Source organism: Phragmites australis, chromosome 3, assembly GCF_958298935.1.
Source record: "Phragmites australis chromosome 3, lpPhrAust1.1, whole genome shotgun sequence".
NCBI classification, from domain to species: domain Eukaryota; kingdom Viridiplantae; phylum Streptophyta; class Magnoliopsida; order Poales; family Poaceae; genus Phragmites; species Phragmites australis.
The window spans coordinates 17,701,339-17,717,091 of record NC_084923.1 but is presented as its reverse complement, the minus strand read 5'-3'; the positions used below and the strand labels follow the sequence as shown (position 1 = coordinate 17,717,091).

The window sequence follows — 15,753 nt, the reverse complement described above, 5'->3', positions numbered from 1 at the left end:
TCAACCCACAGTTCTTTTATGCTTATGAATTGTATAAAATGAATGAAATAAAGGTAATGCATACCAAGTCATGTGAAAATCTTACATATTTATTCACTAAGTCTCTCTCTGCATCTAATTTTGAATGATGTGTTCGTGACATTGGGATGATGATGCTTAGAGAGTTGCACATTTCAGAGGGAGAATTTTCACATAATACCGATATGAGGAATTAAATCTTAGTCAAGAAGATTAAGTGTACAAAGTTAATCATGAAGATTATATAAAACATTTTGGGTGGATTGTACTCTTTTTCCCTTAAATGAGTTTTAGAAGTTTCTCTTTTTAAGGTTTTTGATGAGGCAATTCATGTGACCATGTCGTAAGCTATATACTCTTTCTCCAATTTTTCTCACTAGGTTTTTGAGGAGTTTTGATGAGACATATGTATTTCACGAGAAGTGCTCAAAGGGGAGTGCTATGAAACATGGAGTTTTAAAACTGAATGTGGGCTCGTCTCGATCTCTTGAAAGATTTGATTCTATCTCTTAGGGGGTTTGTAGCACTATATATATGGGGCATAACTCCTAATTGTAGAACACAAATAAATAAAGAACAGAAAGTTTTTTCTCCTTCATTGTGTCTCTTTTGTGTGATTGTTTTCTTTAGAGATCTCTAGATTACATTGGTAGCAGTAGTTCCTCGACAGTGATGATGGTGGTGCGGTGTGGGGTTTTGAGAACAACCGAGAAGGGAGAGGTAACGGTGGTCTAGGTGGGCCATGATGGGCTTGGCCCCTGGGCCTAGGGGACTCTCCCTCCAATTAGGTCTGGCAATGGGTCAGGTTGAGTCAGGTCCAGGGGAGCAAAACCATATCCTACCCAAACTTAATTACCAAACGGGTGAAAATTGAAACCTAAACCCGAACTCGTCGGGCGCTCATTGGGTTCTGTTCAGTGGTGCGACAACTGTCAGTCGGCCAGGCACGTGGCAGCAATCGATCGACTACTATCGGGCGGTGGTGGCGGCAGCCGAAAGATGGTAGTCGGACAAGCGATGGTTGTGGGGAGGTGGCGGTCGAGAGATGACAGCCGGGCAGGTGATGGTTGCGGGGCAGCGGCGGCCGAGAGATGGTGGTCGAGCGGGTGACGATTGAGAGATGATGGCAGCTGAGAGCCCGAGAGATGGCGGCCGGGTGTGTGACTATGTGATGCAGTGATGACTAGGAAGGGAACAATGGCATGGGCTTGACTGCAAAGAGGTGTGTCGGCTACATTGCATCTAACATCTCGGGCGACTCGTGGTCACCCAAGGGCAAATTTTAAAATCTGAGACTGACTTGACCCATTTTGGGTACTCGACTCGCTAAATCAGTGGGCAAAAATGTGGACCCAAATCCAGACCCCTCGGATGCAAATCTCACGGATACCTAAACCCACGGGTCCAATTGCCAGTCTTACCTCCAATGGTTGTACGAGTTCCTTCCTCGTCTCCTTCGAAGCCGATACAATCATTATTAAATGAATAGTTTTTTCCCAGAAAAATGAATGCTTTTTTCCAAAAAAAAAATGAATAGTTTTATTTTGCCAATTGATGATTCAGCAGCGGGAACAAGACAGATTAGCGCAATTTATTGAAGTACTCAGTGCACTGCTCCCCCTTTGTTCCCTAAGACTACCCCCAACCATATTCCCTTCATTTCGTTCCCTTCCCGATTCCCTTTTCCGTTCCCATTCCCTTTATTTCCTCTCATCTCCAACAGCTTCTCTTCGAGAGGAATCGCGAAGGGAACGGAGAGAGAATCCCGTCCTGAAGGGAATGACCCTGGGAATCCTGTCGTGAAGGAAACCGTGAAGAGAAACCGTTGGGAGCGCTGAAGGGAACGGGAATCCCTTCACGACGGGAATCTGGGCCGCGAAGGGAACCTGTTGGGTTTGGTCTAACATAAATCCTAGAGCCACATGTCAATGAGTCAATTGATTAGCATATGCAAAATCATCGTGAATGCACTTCATCATAGCGGTAAATTCTTAGTTTGTCGTATCTTTTTATTTAACTATGAGTACTCTCTCCGTTTCATTATGTTTGTCAATGACATCAGAAGAATATATTTCAAAATATTTGTCTATTGAGAAAATCAAGAATATAATTATTGCAATGTTTCCAATCTATATCCCTAATTAAATGCTTTGTGAGAGAAAAAAAATGTTTGTATCATGTCATTTAAAGGGGTTTGGATGATCATTTCATATTGTTTTTTCCTTATATATAATACTTGGTTAGTGCGTATAGTGTGGGTTATGGACAAATATATTGAAACGGAGGTAGTACCTGTTACATATATAATGAGCAAAATTACGGAACTGCGAAAGCATCTAAAAACAAGGGTAGTAATACACACCCAATTCAGAATTCAACGTACGCTAATAGACGATTACAGTGATACATTGTTTTAAACCCAACCTATGAATAATGAAACCGTATCCGCCATTGCAGACTACCGTAAGCACCAACCATTCTTCTCAACCACTGGTGCACTGCCCACAACTACCAACACCGTCGTTTTCGCGGGCGTTGGTCATCACCATCGCCATTCTCGGGTGAGCGTGGGCTGTGATGGTGCTGTGGTGCCGTGTTGGAGGCTGGAGAGGCCCCAGCCCCAGCGTTGAGCATTTTTTCGCCAATGGCAACGTGAATTGAGCGGACGGGACCCCGCTGCTGCTTCGTTGGTCGTTAAACTTGTGAAGATCGCATTTGCCGCTGATGCTGAACTTCATTTCCAACTACGCAGCTCGGATGGTTTCCAATTCTAAGCCAAGCTACATGCGTCACATACATGACTGATTTCGCAACTACCACCATCATCCAGTAAACTGGAATGGCAGCAAGTTAGTCTAGCAACTGTTGTCTTCGGATTCGCCTTGCATTGCGTCAATTCAGAGCGTATATTGGCACACGCACCAGAACAGGTTGAAAATGGCATGAACACGGCAAATAATTGGGCAGTTAGCCTGGCTGCCGAAGTCGGTGCAACGCCACAGCCGGCCAGCAATGGAGCACTCAGCTCAGCTATTAATTCTTTGGTACGAGTATATCGTGCCTAAAATATAGCAACCATCCACCCATGATCATCGAATCCTTATTCTCCAGGCCTCCAGATTCGCCGCTGAAACTAAAGTTAATGCTGCTTCTGCCGAGAAACTAGCCTAAGCATTTCGCAAGCAAACCGTGTACCATTGTTAGGCATGGGCCAAAAAACACAGGAAACGAAGAACCGAACCGAACCGAATCTAAACCACCAAAATTATCGGTTTTTTCGATGTTAGATGGTCAGTTTGGTTTATGTTTCAATGATGTTCGGTGGTCGGTTCTCGGTTCGGTGATCATGTGCCCAAAACTGAAGAACCTGAAGAATTGAAGTCTCTTCCCGGACTCCACCTGGCAGCCCAAGGCCTACTCCCCTCAACTCGATAACCCTAGCACTAGCCATGACTCCTTGCCCCCGACCCCGACTCCCTAAATCGCCAAGCGGCAACCCTAGCCACCTCGGAGCATCGCCTAACCCTAGCGCCAGCCCACCACGATGTCAAGTCGCCCGCCTATCCCTAGCGCCTAGCCACCCACCGTCAAACTGTCGCCCGCCTGACCCCTGTATCTAGTGCTCGGATGTCAACTGCTGACATGCCGTCAAACCGCCAAACTCTGCCTGACACCCACCCAGCAGAGAGCAGACGAGTAGGACTGCATGAGCTATCGAGCTAGCCGGCGCCCGAAGCCCGAGCACGTACAGACCAGGCAAGCTTTCCGACGGGGACTAGAACGGTGACAACAACACTCTAACGTATATTCTTTCAATCTTTCCTCTACTGATATGGTATATTGCTTCTTGCTATGTTTGTGTTTGGAAACGTGAAACCTTGCCTGGTGGATTCAGTACACAAGTTAGACTTGATAAATTGACAATTGTAGTTTTCTCTTGCAGCAATCTTTTGAAGCTCAGACTGGTAGGAATCTAAGTCCAAAGATGACATATGGTTGATTGATAAGAGTACCACACTTCCATATTTCAGATTGTCACAAATTGTCCATAGTTCATGCTGCATTGCTCCTTGCTGCATCAGGTCATCAGCACTTGTTCCAAAATAATGTTAAGTCCTATGTGTCATCAGTGCAAACATGCTTCATCTCATGTATGGCAGGGTTTTTTTTTGTCCCTGTTTGAATAACCATTTTATATAGGTTAGTGATCCATTCAATTGTTAACTAGGTATATTCAGATGTTTTTTAAAAAAAACTAGAAGGCTGATTTACATCTGGAAGAAATTAAGATTATTTAGGTTGAAATTTTGGTAGCCATTGCACACCTATCCATAATCAGTACCCTGTTGTCAAATTATGCCTTTCAGCTTCACCACCTATCTGAAATTCGCTTAAAACCAAAAAACGAAACTTAAAACCAAAACCAAACTAGGCGATTTTCCAATATTTTCCATCAACTTCGGTTTGCATATTCTTAAAACCGAATTATCCATACACCGAAAAAACCAAATGCCCAGGCCAAACCATTGTGCAGCAATGATACCGCAGTAAACAAAGAAAGGACGAAAACTGGCATATGGTCCACAACAATTCAAAACATGAGCTTTAGTCAAGACAATCCACATAGCATTCAACAATCAATACTAGTCAAAGTAAATATGCCCTTACACAGGCTAGACAAAAATAACAGTGCATTAGTCTGGAGTTTCCATCGATACAAGCTGATAGTTAATATCCTGGAATCTCATTGCGCAGTTGCTCAGATACTGAGATCAGGACTCCATCCGCAATTCCTCATCAGCACAGCAGTTCTATTCAGGTTTGGCCTGAAAACAGGAAATGAATTAGTGTCAGATCAACCACGTAGTGATCAACGGTTTACAAATGCTGAGAAGCAGAATCATTTTACATCGGGAGAACGTGAGCCAGATGGGCTCCTGCTGGGGCTCTGTTTCTTGGGACTTGCTGCTTCACCATTTGCTGGCTGTGTAGACATTTTAATAGATAAAAATTACGCAAAAAAATAGATTTGTTTGCATATGATGACAGAAACTTACAGAAGCATTAGGAGATTTGGATCTTGCTGGTGATCTGCAAAAAGGTTCCACAAACAACTGAATTCAATATCCCAAATGCAGCTTTAACAACTTGATTCCAAAAGCCATGGCGCCTCGCCCAGCCGAACGAAAGCGATAAAAGCTCATTGAAGATAGAAGCATTCAGTTCCGTAAGTCCAAAGCATGTAATAATGTAAAGTTGTCATATTAAATGCAAACAGTGCCATTGAACTACAGCAACCATCCGAAGTATGCACGAGGTAGGAAGAAAACTCATTTCCCGAGCATTGAATTCCAAGCACATTCCTAGCAATTGTACCACCATAATCCAGATCATCAATCCTTAACGCTCTTATGTCCAGTATTCCAAACAATGCGCTATGCCCAAGCTCTGATGGTAATCAGTTACAGTACATTAGGTAAAAAAATTGGATGATTTTAGCTTTCCATAGAAGCTCAATTAACAAGCATACCTCATACAACCAACTGAACTGTAGCAAATTGAGAAAATCCCATCCTCAATATCCTAATGCGCAATCCCCAGATCGCCGCACAATCCCAGATAAAATGACCAGATAATCGAGTCTTCAAAAACAAAACACACAAAAGACTAAGCAGTTCATATTGTACATATGAGAATCTGAGCACTTGAGAAGAAAATTCCCAAGAGGCCAAGAAGTCAAACTGTATAGCAAGGCATCAGCAGCGCAGATATGCTTGGGAGCACTTAACGGATGGCACCAGAGTGCTGACATGGAAGGTTACAATGTTTATTACAGAATGATTGGGTACTAAATGAAGTATTCTATTGTTGCAGTAAGTCAGCAGCTTTCCTCCCAGGCCAATGAATATTGGCTAACAGAGAAACATTATTTGGATAATGTACATTAATCACTGTTTTCAAATAACACAGCGGATTTTTTTTTTTAAATGCCGCCACAATACGCAACAAGTAATTATGATACAAATGTAGGCATATAAGATCGCATATTTAGGAATGTATATCTGTTGTGCTTCTCGAAAATTAAGTAGATAACTACTTGACTTAAGGGTTAAAAGCTCAAAAATGGGATCAGGGATCAGTGTATGTTACCTTGATGGGGAACGTCCTTTTGATGCTGACCTTGAACGGGAAGAAACAGACCTCGAACGGGATCTAGATGCTGAACGACGAGCCCTGGGAGATTTTCTGCAGAGCATATTCATAACCAGTTAATTGTCAACAAGGTTACCCAACAACATCAAAAATGGCAACATACGATGGGCTCCTGCTTCTGCTGTAGCTACGACTTGGGCTTCGGCTACGTGATGAGCGGCCACGTTTGCCGTCATATTCCTTCACCTGTAGATAATGCACGGTTAACAACAGAAGAGATTCCCAGGACTGAACCAGAAACAAGAAACACTGCTTACCCTTATATAAGCTCGACCAAAGGCATTCCTGAATTCAGTATCATCCAGTTTCTTTATCTGCAAGTGGTTGTCAAAGCCAAGAGGAAAATTCAAAGCATCAAAACCACAGAGCTAGGGATAAAATGAAGAGATAGAGCGAATGGTGACAGATAGCGATACAATCAAAAATCAGGTATTGAAGAAGGTCAAACAGATTAAAAGGGACGAGAAAACACTACAGAATATAATGCTTCGCACAAATTGGTCAGCCAATGCAACAAGTCACATGGAAACATATCAAATATGGACTTACAGCATATTTCATATCATCATAGTTTGAGTAGTCCACAATCCCTAAGGTGCCTGTAACAACATAGAAACATAGGTGAAGAACTTGTGACAAAAATTGTTAAGAATTATTCTCATAGATAGCTTTACAACATATTCCTTAATAAATAAAAAAAGAATGAACATGAAGCAATCACATGAGACCCAGTACTTTTTTTGGAACACATCAGACATGGAAAAACCGAGTAAAAGGTGTTGCTTTTAAGACTGGATATGGAATCATCATAATGATATTGTCGGTATTCCAGGTTCAAGGGGGAAAGGGACCATATGAGTGGATTTTTATGCCAAAGACTGTATTGCTTTTAAAAGAATTAGCACCAGAAATATATTTTCATGACTGTGCTTCTAAAGATGTCTGATGGAGATATTTAACAATTTGTTACTCTTATGAGGTGAGCGGCAACAGATTTGCCACCCTAGCCCACGGTCAATGACTCAAGTGACTGCACATGTCAATGAGAGCGAGAATTGCCACTTCTTAAGAGTGGCAAAAAGTTAAGTACCCCTGTCTGATGAGCATCTCGGAAATGAAACTAGACTAAAAGCGGAAGCTAATTCAGAATGCAACTTACCACCGCCTTCACGGTAAACTTCAGAGAAACAGACATCACCTGCTTTCCTCATATGGTCCTGGGCAGAAATTATTAAGTGTTAATGTGATGAAAGCATACATTTTAAGGGAAAAAAGGAAAACGCCTCGAGGGAGAAGGTATTTGCTGCAAACCTTTAGATCTTGCCATGATGCAGAAGAAGGCAGTCCACTAACAAGAACTGTAGCAATGATTCAAATTAAGGATGCAAACAGAGAATTGAAAAATAATGATTTTCAACATGAATACAAGCCATACCACGATAGTCTGAGTGCCTAGACACACCACGGCGTGCTCCGCCACCAAAGCCACTTGAACGATCGTTCGAGGAAGCATTACCTCTACCACCATGTGCAGGTTCCACCTGCCCACAGAAGTGGGCATTAGACAAACAAATTGAAGACAACAGGTGTAAATATGAAAGTCATCGAAGCTTGATTAGCTTACTCTTAGACGATTTCCATCAAAGTTGTAGCCATCCCTTCCAGCAATTGCATCTTCGGCATCACGAGGATCTTCAAACTACAAGATTAGCAAATTACCTTAGATTTGCCATTTGTGACTCAAATCATCTATCAAAATCAAGGTCTTCTTTGAGGGAAAAGGATAACGATGTCCTAAAAACATTCAGATGTATCCGACCTCAACAAAAGCATAACCAGGCGGCCTCGGGGGGATCTTCAAGTCAATGTCAACAATTCTCCCATACTGCATTAACAAGATTTATAATATTAGACCTCAACACACAAATCATACTACCTTAAAAATGCATGGCAGCTGAGAGTACATCCTCGAGCACATATCATGAGATTATACAGAGTAGAAAAAAAACGTAGGCAAACCCCAAGGTTTTCCAAACAAACAATCTTCTGCAGTCTATTGGCATGACCATATCAGCACATAGATGCATTCCATTATATTGCGAAAGTAAATCATAGGATACAAGATGGTGGAAATCTAACAAAACACATAGTAACTGTCTAACGGAGCCCAGCCAAACACAGTAACACAGCTTACTTTATTTATTAAGACTATAACGCAAATAAATAAATAGAAAACTTCCGACCTTGTGGAACAGATCTTCCACCTCCCTCTCCCGGATGTCGCCGGGGAGGTTCCCGACATAGATCGTCCGGCTCCAGCGCCTGCTCATCCTCCCCTGCTGCAACCTACCAACCAAGCAAGCATCAGTCAGTAAACCACCCATCGACGCATCCGCATCCGCATCTCCCCAACCCGACAGAACATAACCCAAAACGAGAAGACAAAAACTCAAAACGAAATCGAGGGAATCAGCGTGGTGCGGCGCATGAATCGCGAGGGGAGATAGGAGGCGGAGATTTGTACCGGAACACGCGGTGGCTGGAGGTGCGGGTCGAGGCTAGGGTTTGGCTTCCGCGGCTGCGAGCTCGAGGGGGGCGGGGATGAGACGGGAGCAGGAGGCGAGGGTTTATGACCACCCGAAGGAAGTCGCGACCCGAAACCAAGGATCCGGTCCGCGCAGGCTTGCAGAAGCGGCGAGCCCGTCCGTGTCTTGTGGGCTGTGGCCGTCGGCCCCGTTTACGTTTCGGCTCTACTTTTTGGATAGACGGGAGAGATCCCGACCGGGAGATGGGATGGGCCTTTTGTTGCTTCAAGATTCGCGCTCACCGATCCAGGAGGCCCGTAGCTCTGGTGATCCTGGAGGCTCCTACTAACCCCGTTTGGACTAGCTTTTTTCCTAACTTACCCTAAAAAAAATCAAAAGTTATTTAAATAGTTGGTTTTTAGTCTTAGTTTTTTATTTTTGGTTGGCTAAGTTGAGATGGACTTTTCTGATTTTTTGTGTGTTGAGAAGCTAAAAGTTTATTCTAAAAACCAACCACCAAAATTTAACAGCTACAGTCACTTTCTCAGCTAATTAGAAGCCCTAAAATCACAGCCTATCCAAATAGGACCTAAACTCCATAACTGACAAAATTTGACTACCAATCACTCTTAACATAGGCCTTGTTTGGATAAGCAGAGCTCACTGGCTGACCAGGGAAGCGGTTGTGGCTGTTGGGCTTCTGAGCTGAGAAGAAAGCCATTTGGATATCTGGCTTTTGGATTGGTTGGTTGTATGATGTAGCTGTGGCTGAATGATGAAATGTCTAAAATGCCCATGGTTTAGCCGATTAGTTGTAAATATGATGTTAAAGCGTAATTGGCATGTGTAAACCCTGATAAAGCTACAACGACATATGTACAAACAATGACATCAAACAATACATGCATCGATCACAAAGAATTTTTGACAAATAATAGGTTATGTGACATTACAATACCAAAATCTTATTCGCCAGATAGTAGTAGTAGCATGTAATGAAAATATTCCAAAATTCTACTTGCCATCAAAGAGGTAGCAATACTGTCACGAAACTGGTTCGTGTCTTGTTCATCTTGCGCCATAGCAGTGTCACCGGCACCTCCCACTTGATGTGGTTGAGCATCTCACGGAATGTTGGCGCCTCCCACTTGATGTGGTTGAGCACCTCACGGAATGTGGTCCTCATCAGTGTCATATTTTTCAAACTCCTCTTGGTGTGGTTGTATATGGATCCTAAAGCATCACTAACCACTTAAAGCGCAGCGAAGAAATGTGTGTTAAAATCTTACTGTCTTACCACCCGGACTTGTAGGTCGCCATGCTCTGCAAATCCACCTTAACATGCATACGAAAACAGAGTTCAATGCACTTGTAGATACAATACAAGTTCGAATGAAAAGCATAATAGAGCACACAACTGCAGTGGAGGCACACGATGTCGGCCCGCACCCGACGTGGCCACCCACCCCCACTGGCAGCAACACGCATGCTCCCCCACCATTGCGGATAACACAATGTCCGCAAATCAAAACGAATCCAGTAGCAGGCAATACTCGAGCACGCTATTCATACCTCAGGCGCATCGGGAGGTGAGGGCGGCAAGGTTGGCTCCACCTGCCAAGCGCGTCGAGCGGCGACTGTTGTAGGCTGACAAGGTGGTAGATCGACGGTATGGTGACGACTCACGGTGGTGTAGTATGGTGACGGATGATCGGTCCTGCTGCCAGATCTAGCCGAGGAGGGGCGATGAGCCCGCCCAAGTAGTGCGCCTGGTGAGTAGGAGCGTCGGGGGCCGGGGGTAGGTAGGATGCTGCAATGGGGCCAACGGGGAGGGCGACAGTGAGGGCAGATAAGCGAGCAGTGGCACTGCAGGTGAGCTAGGTGAGCGAGAGCAGTCTAGTGAGTGGGGGAGAAATGAGGCCGAAATCGAACGGGAGGATGGTGGTAAGCGTATTTATATGATGGCAAAGGGTGGATAAATACCATGCAACTTTGAGGGCATTTTGGTAAACACGATCGGTAAAAGTTCTAGAAGCAGGTTTCGAGCGGCTTCTGCATTACATGGAAAAATGTCGGCCGTGTTTGGATAAGCATGTTTGAGAAGCTACACGTTTGGATAGGCTTTCGGCTTTTTTGGGAAATGTATCCAAACGGGGTCATATTCAGTTTAGAAATATGAAAATTATATGTGCAGATTTGTCGTTAGATTTTATAGATATATTTTGGTATAAAATAGTGGTCAAAGTACATATTAGATATTGTGAAGTCTAAAATGTTAAGTACTTTTGACTGAAGGGAGTAACCGAGTAAATGTGTGTTTGTTAGATTCTGGTAGAAGAGTCGGGGACAATAAATTGGGGATGTTTAAATGAGCATCTTCTTCGCATTTTAAACTAAAAATAAAGGTATAACCTAATTTTTTTAGTTTACAAACTCTAAATCTAGCATAAGTTAGAGCTTTATCAAATAAACTCTAAATTGCATCAATATCAAATTGAGTGAGAAATGAGTGGTGGTAGGAAGGTGAAGTGGAATTGGTAAAAGGGTAGAATTGTAGCCAAATCGGAAACATCGAGAGATCGATCCTAAATAAACCGGGTGCAAATCTACCGAGATCAGTGTCCTTATATCATTGGGGCATTTGTAAATATCTCCCTGTTTTTTTATTTTTTGCAAAGATGTCACTCGAATGACAATTTTAATAGTATTTTTGTACTTTTCTAATGATAAGCTTACAATAATATTAGAAATAGCGATTTCTTTGTAATTGTTCCTATATCATTTGATGTTCTAAATTCGACTCATTAGTGATGAACGATGCATGCGCTTCATCCCCTTAATCAAAGAATATTTTTTTCTGCTATTGTAATTTTTTACAATTCATTATTTGTGACTGGCAGTATTACACGTGGGCCTCGTATGTCATTGGCACAAATAAGGGATGAATCAACTGCCCTCGTACTTGGAGATTGAAACTTTGGATACTCGACACCAATTCAACAAAATGCCGCATATACACCATCTCAATTACGTGTATTGAACTTGTCAGCTCATACGATCGATCATGCATCAAATTAAATTTACACGGCAAAAGTTTCACGCAATAAACACTGTTCATTCAGAAGCATACGGAAAAGTGATCGACCGCTCTCAGTACATAGATACACACAGCCTAAGCCGATCATGGTCACGGAGCAGCTGGCGTGCGACGCGTAGGCATTCAGCCCCGCTTGACGGGGTCGAAATTGGAGACAGCGACGACGGCGCCGACAATGGCGACGAGCACGACCCCGCCGGAGACGATGCTGAGCAGGAAGTTCTTGAGCGACGGCGACAGCGCCGGCTGCGCGGCCTCCGCGACCTCCGGCAGCACCAGCACTGCCGCCACGGCCGCCGCCGCCGCCCACTCCTTCGCGGGCTGCTTCTGCGCCGACGCCCGGACGGCCATCCTGCAGGCCGACCTCGTCGCCCCCTGCGGCGAGGCGCGCAGCGACGACGCGTTGCCGACGCACAGGGGCTTCCCGAGCGCCTGGGCAACGGACAGAGACGCCGCGACGGTGGTGGCGGCCATGGATCTCTAGCTCAGCGCTTGCTGTCGTTTGGTACTTGGATGGGTTTGTGTACTTGTGATGGCAAGAGCGGCTGGCCGGGACTAGGGGAGAAGGATATGTAGATAGGGTAGGGAAGGAAAAGCCGGTTGAAGTGCCAGGTCAGTGCACTCGCCTGACGTGGAGGGCCCTGACGGCACCAAATGGCCGTCCCGGATAAGGTCTTATCTTTGACAGCGAGCTGGTGGCTCTAACTAGCTGTAGTGTGGCACTGTGTCGGTGTATGTCGTATGCGTACGTGAGCGTCAGGCTACTGGGCTGTTTCTGGGCTGGCGTGCCACAATCTGGGCCGCACCGCATGATATAGATGATGGCCGGCCTGTGGGCTTGAATGGGAAGCAGCCTTGGTTTCCGGAACCGCGGGTCCCAGTCCAAAGTTGCCTCAGCCTGACCCTCTGCATATATAATCTTGAAAAGATATCCGTTTAGTTGGTTATATCTATTTTGTAGTTTGATTTAGCGGGTGTAAATATGTATATTGATATCTATTGGAAACATTGATCCAAAAAATACATGGAAAGACAACTTTTTTTTTGTTTTGATTGGATGACTGTAATCTCAAATATGATTATCAAGATTACATTGTTTATATGAACTTGCATGATAGGGAAAATCAAAGCTATTGCCCACAAATATTTACTTGTATGTACTATTCTTCCTTTCATGCTATGTAGTTTTGGATCCTAGATTTTATATGACATATTTCATAGCTGCTTACTAATTAATTCTTAGACAAATATTTAAGAAAAACATCAAATGATACTCTTTTGGGAATCTTTGGAGAAGCTTTCATAAATAACAGTTACAAAAGATGAGCAAAAACATAATGATTATGAAAAACTACTGTCAGCAGCGAGCGAGGGTACATGCTCCGTTCAAATTCTTGTTTTTCAGTGGATTGAACTTAGCTTTTTTTTTTCTCATAAAGTTACAAATACCCAATTGTCCCACTCATTTTCGCTTGTATCCGCCCCTGGCCCAGAAGCAAATGCAGGCTTTTGGGCCAATCGTCCTAGGCCAGAAACAAATGCATGTTTTTTTCCTGGTAAAGTTGCAAATACCCAATCGTCCCCACTCATTGTTGAACCAGCTAAGGATCATGAAATAGCATCCTAAAAAAAGGATGGCTAGGATTTATTGGAAATATAACTAGAGGAGTTTTGCACGTATCTCAGAGGAGAAAATTGAGGAGGGAGACAGAGGGGGAGGACGTGCAAGGGGACCAGAGCTTTTCCCAACTAGCGTAGGTTGGCCAAGCTTTTCCTGTGCATCGTGACATGGTGAGCACATCACCGCTGCTACTGCTGCTAGTGCGTACCCACAGTGCTCACGGCTCGTCATCTCTCTCTCAGCGCCCACCACCCATGACCCATGATGCCATGCTTCCGCCTCTGCTCGGCACGGCCGCACCTGCGCCACCGACAGCAAGCGCTGGCCAGTCCAGCGCCACGAAGTGAAGCGATTCTCGCAGCATGCCTGCTCGGCTCGCAGCGCGGGGCCATTCTCGCCACGAAGTGGAGCGATTCTCGCCGCGCTCGAAATGATGCACCGCGCACGTATGAGTGCGCGGCTCCAGAAACCGTTGTCCCCTGCACCGCGACGCTCCATCCGTGCCTAGCTTTCGCTCCCTGCTTCTACCGATCGTATGCAGCTACAGTAGCGGATCCCGTCTATGCTAGGGGTGCTGGATCTCTGTTTCTGGATTTCATAAGCTGAGACTGTGCTATATAAAAGTATCAAATGGATATATAATATAATTTTTTCTAAATTTTTCTAATATTTCTCCTAAGCTTCTGGACTAGTCCCGTGCTGTAGCCCCAAACACGGCTCCTGGATCAGCCCTGGGCAGCTACCTCTTTTCCTTTTCGTGTGCGAGGAACAGAGGGAGGAAGGGAGGGACAACATGATGGCTTCGTCGCTCCTAGTTATCCCGAGGGTAAAGCACAAAGCACACGACGGCATGATTGATCAGAGTAGACCCACATCGATCGGTGCACGCGATTCGAGGCGGAACAGTACTGCCATTTGCATTTTCGCGGCAGGTCCGTGATCGTGGTTAACTAAGTGGCAGTAGGCTCACGCAGCTTCGCTGCAGAGAGGTGCCTCCGTCCTCTTTGCATGTTGCGCTCACGCACCAACGAATGAGGGACCGGCGGTGCAGATGCTGAGATAAATAGAACAGAAGACTACACAGAGGAGAACGAAATCACGAGTAGGCATGAAGTCGTCGTCGTCCTCTAGAGTGACGGGTTAGTTACTGCAGTACTGCTCATGGGGTAGGGTAAAATTAGGGATGGCAATCTTGTTTGCCATCCTAGATAAAATGGTGTAGTGAAACAGATCCCACCGACGAGGATCTTTGTTGTACTCTTCTGCAGTACCCGTGACTTCCGCTGTGACCCGTTGGAAATGAACGGACAGGATCTAATGCTACAGTACAATCAGTAAAATACTTTTATATACGATATCGAACTGCATCCTACGACGGCAACCTTGCAGAAGAGTACAACAAAACACATGGCCCGAGGCAGCACAGAAGCTTCAGCAGTCCTCATCACAAACCGACGAAACAAACATCATATTACTAGTAGTAATTTGCTCCGATTTACACATGCACTTTAACACCCAAGCCCCTAGCAAACCTCACATTACAAAAACAACACCACGACGCAGCCCCAGCGAAAGCGGTAAAGGCAGCCGGCCGGAGATCGATCGAACCGATCTCTGCTGCTAACGCTGCTACTCGTCGTCGCCGCCGTCGCCGCCGAAGAGCGCCGACCGGTAGTAAAGCAGGGCGAGGATGAGGAAGAGCATGAGCGCGACGCCGACGGGGGAGCCCCCCACGCGGTGGACGGCGTCGGGGGACCCGCCGAAGGCGAAGACGTCTGCGAGCGCGGCCGCGCCGCGGTCGGAGGAGAGGAGGCGGATGAGGAGGAGCAGGCACACGGGGAGGAGCAGCAGGCCCACGGGGCTGAGAAGCTCCGCCACGGCCTCCGTCAGCGCCTCGCCGCCGTCGCCCAGGAACAGCGGGCCCGCCACCACCAGCCCCACCACCACCGCCAGCAGCAGCCCGTGCGGGGCACCCCGCGGGCCCGGGCCACCGTAGTAGTACTCGTCCGCCGCGCCCGCCATTGCCGATGTGACGCCCAGCAGCAGGTCGCACCACTCCTTGCTCGAGCGCTGTGAGCTCTCTCTCTCTCTCTCGTGGGGCGGTGATGGGAGAGGAAGTTTTTGGAGCGGCAGGGATGGTAGGGGTGGGAGTGTGTGAATGAATAGCGGCGAGTGAGAGTGTCACGTGGGAGGAGCGGTAGGCCGGTAGATGCGTAGATCACACATTCACACGACTACACGAGGGGAAGGGGTTGGTTCGTGGTGCCGTGGTGGTCACT

At 45.7% G+C, this 15,753-nt stretch overlaps 3 protein-coding genes across 5 annotated transcripts; all 3 read right to left on the bottom strand.

The window, feature by feature from the left end:
• Positions 1-4,595: 4,595 nt before the first annotated feature.
• LOC133912488 (serine/arginine-rich splicing factor SR34A-like) lies at positions 4,596-8,916 on the bottom strand. Of its 3 annotated transcripts, XR_009908810.1 has the most exons (15): positions 8,756-8,891; positions 8,475-8,577; positions 8,051-8,116; positions 7,856-7,930; positions 7,667-7,772; positions 7,543-7,589; positions 7,391-7,448; positions 6,781-6,830; positions 6,489-6,545; positions 6,335-6,417; positions 6,169-6,264; positions 5,549-5,660; positions 5,076-5,466; positions 4,928-5,002; positions 4,596-4,844 (listed from the first exon to the last, which is right to left on the bottom strand). XR_009908810.1 is itself a non-coding variant. In XM_062355242.1 (14 exons), exons 2-14 carry the CDS (start codon positions 8,559-8,561, stop codon positions 4,830-4,832), a joined length of 849 nt encoding a protein of 282 aa, XP_062211226.1. In that variant the 5' UTR covers positions 8,562-8,577; positions 8,756-8,916; the 3' UTR covers positions 4,596-4,829. The 3 variants fall into 3 exon arrangements, 2 of the variants coding, with proteins under 2 accessions (XP_062211226.1, XP_062211225.1); XM_062355242.1 differs by lacking the exon at positions 5,549-5,660 and having other exon boundaries at positions 5,076-5,109; positions 8,756-8,916; XM_062355241.1 differs by lacking the exons at positions 4,596-4,844; positions 4,928-5,002; positions 5,076-5,466; positions 5,549-5,660 and adding an exon at positions 5,677-5,930.
• A 2,835-nt stretch (positions 8,917-11,751) lies between these two features.
• On the bottom strand, positions 11,752-12,410 carry LOC133912487 (uncharacterized). The gene has a single exon (XM_062355240.1). It carries the CDS (start codon positions 12,325-12,327, stop codon positions 11,977-11,979), a length of 351 nt encoding a protein of 116 aa, XP_062211224.1. The 5' UTR covers positions 12,328-12,410; the 3' UTR covers positions 11,752-11,976.
• A 2,511-nt stretch (positions 12,411-14,921) lies between these two features.
• Positions 14,922-15,674, bottom strand: LOC133912489 (uncharacterized). Its single transcript, XM_062355243.1, has one exon. It carries the CDS (start codon positions 15,494-15,496, stop codon positions 15,104-15,106), a length of 393 nt encoding a protein of 130 aa, XP_062211227.1. The 5' UTR covers positions 15,497-15,674; the 3' UTR covers positions 14,922-15,103.
• Positions 15,675-15,753: the final 79 nt, after the last annotated feature.

What these genes read in the sequence shown, in the direction of transcription:
- LOC133912489 (XM_062355243.1), bottom strand. Translation starts at nt 15,496, where the DNA reads ATGGCGGGCGCGGCGGACGAGTACTACTACGGTGGCCCGGGCCCGCGG.
- LOC133912487 (XM_062355240.1), bottom strand. Translation starts at nt 12,327, where the DNA reads ATGGCCGCCACCACCGTCGCGGCGTCTCTGTCCGTTGCCCAGGCGCTC.
- LOC133912488 (XM_062355242.1), bottom strand. Translation starts at nt 8,561, where the DNA reads ATGAGCAGGCGCTGGAGCCGGACGATCTATGTCGGGAACCTCCCCGGC. An exon ending in CTGGTTATGCTTTTGTTGAG is followed by an intron (nt 7,931 to 8,050) that starts GTCGGATACATC and finishes CTAATCTTGTAG; the next exon opens with TTTGAAGATCCTCGTGATGC. An exon ending in TTGATGGAAATCGTCTAAGA is followed by an intron (nt 7,773 to 7,855) that starts GTAAGCTAATCA and finishes TTCTGTGGGCAG; the next exon opens with GTGGAACCTGCACATGGTGG.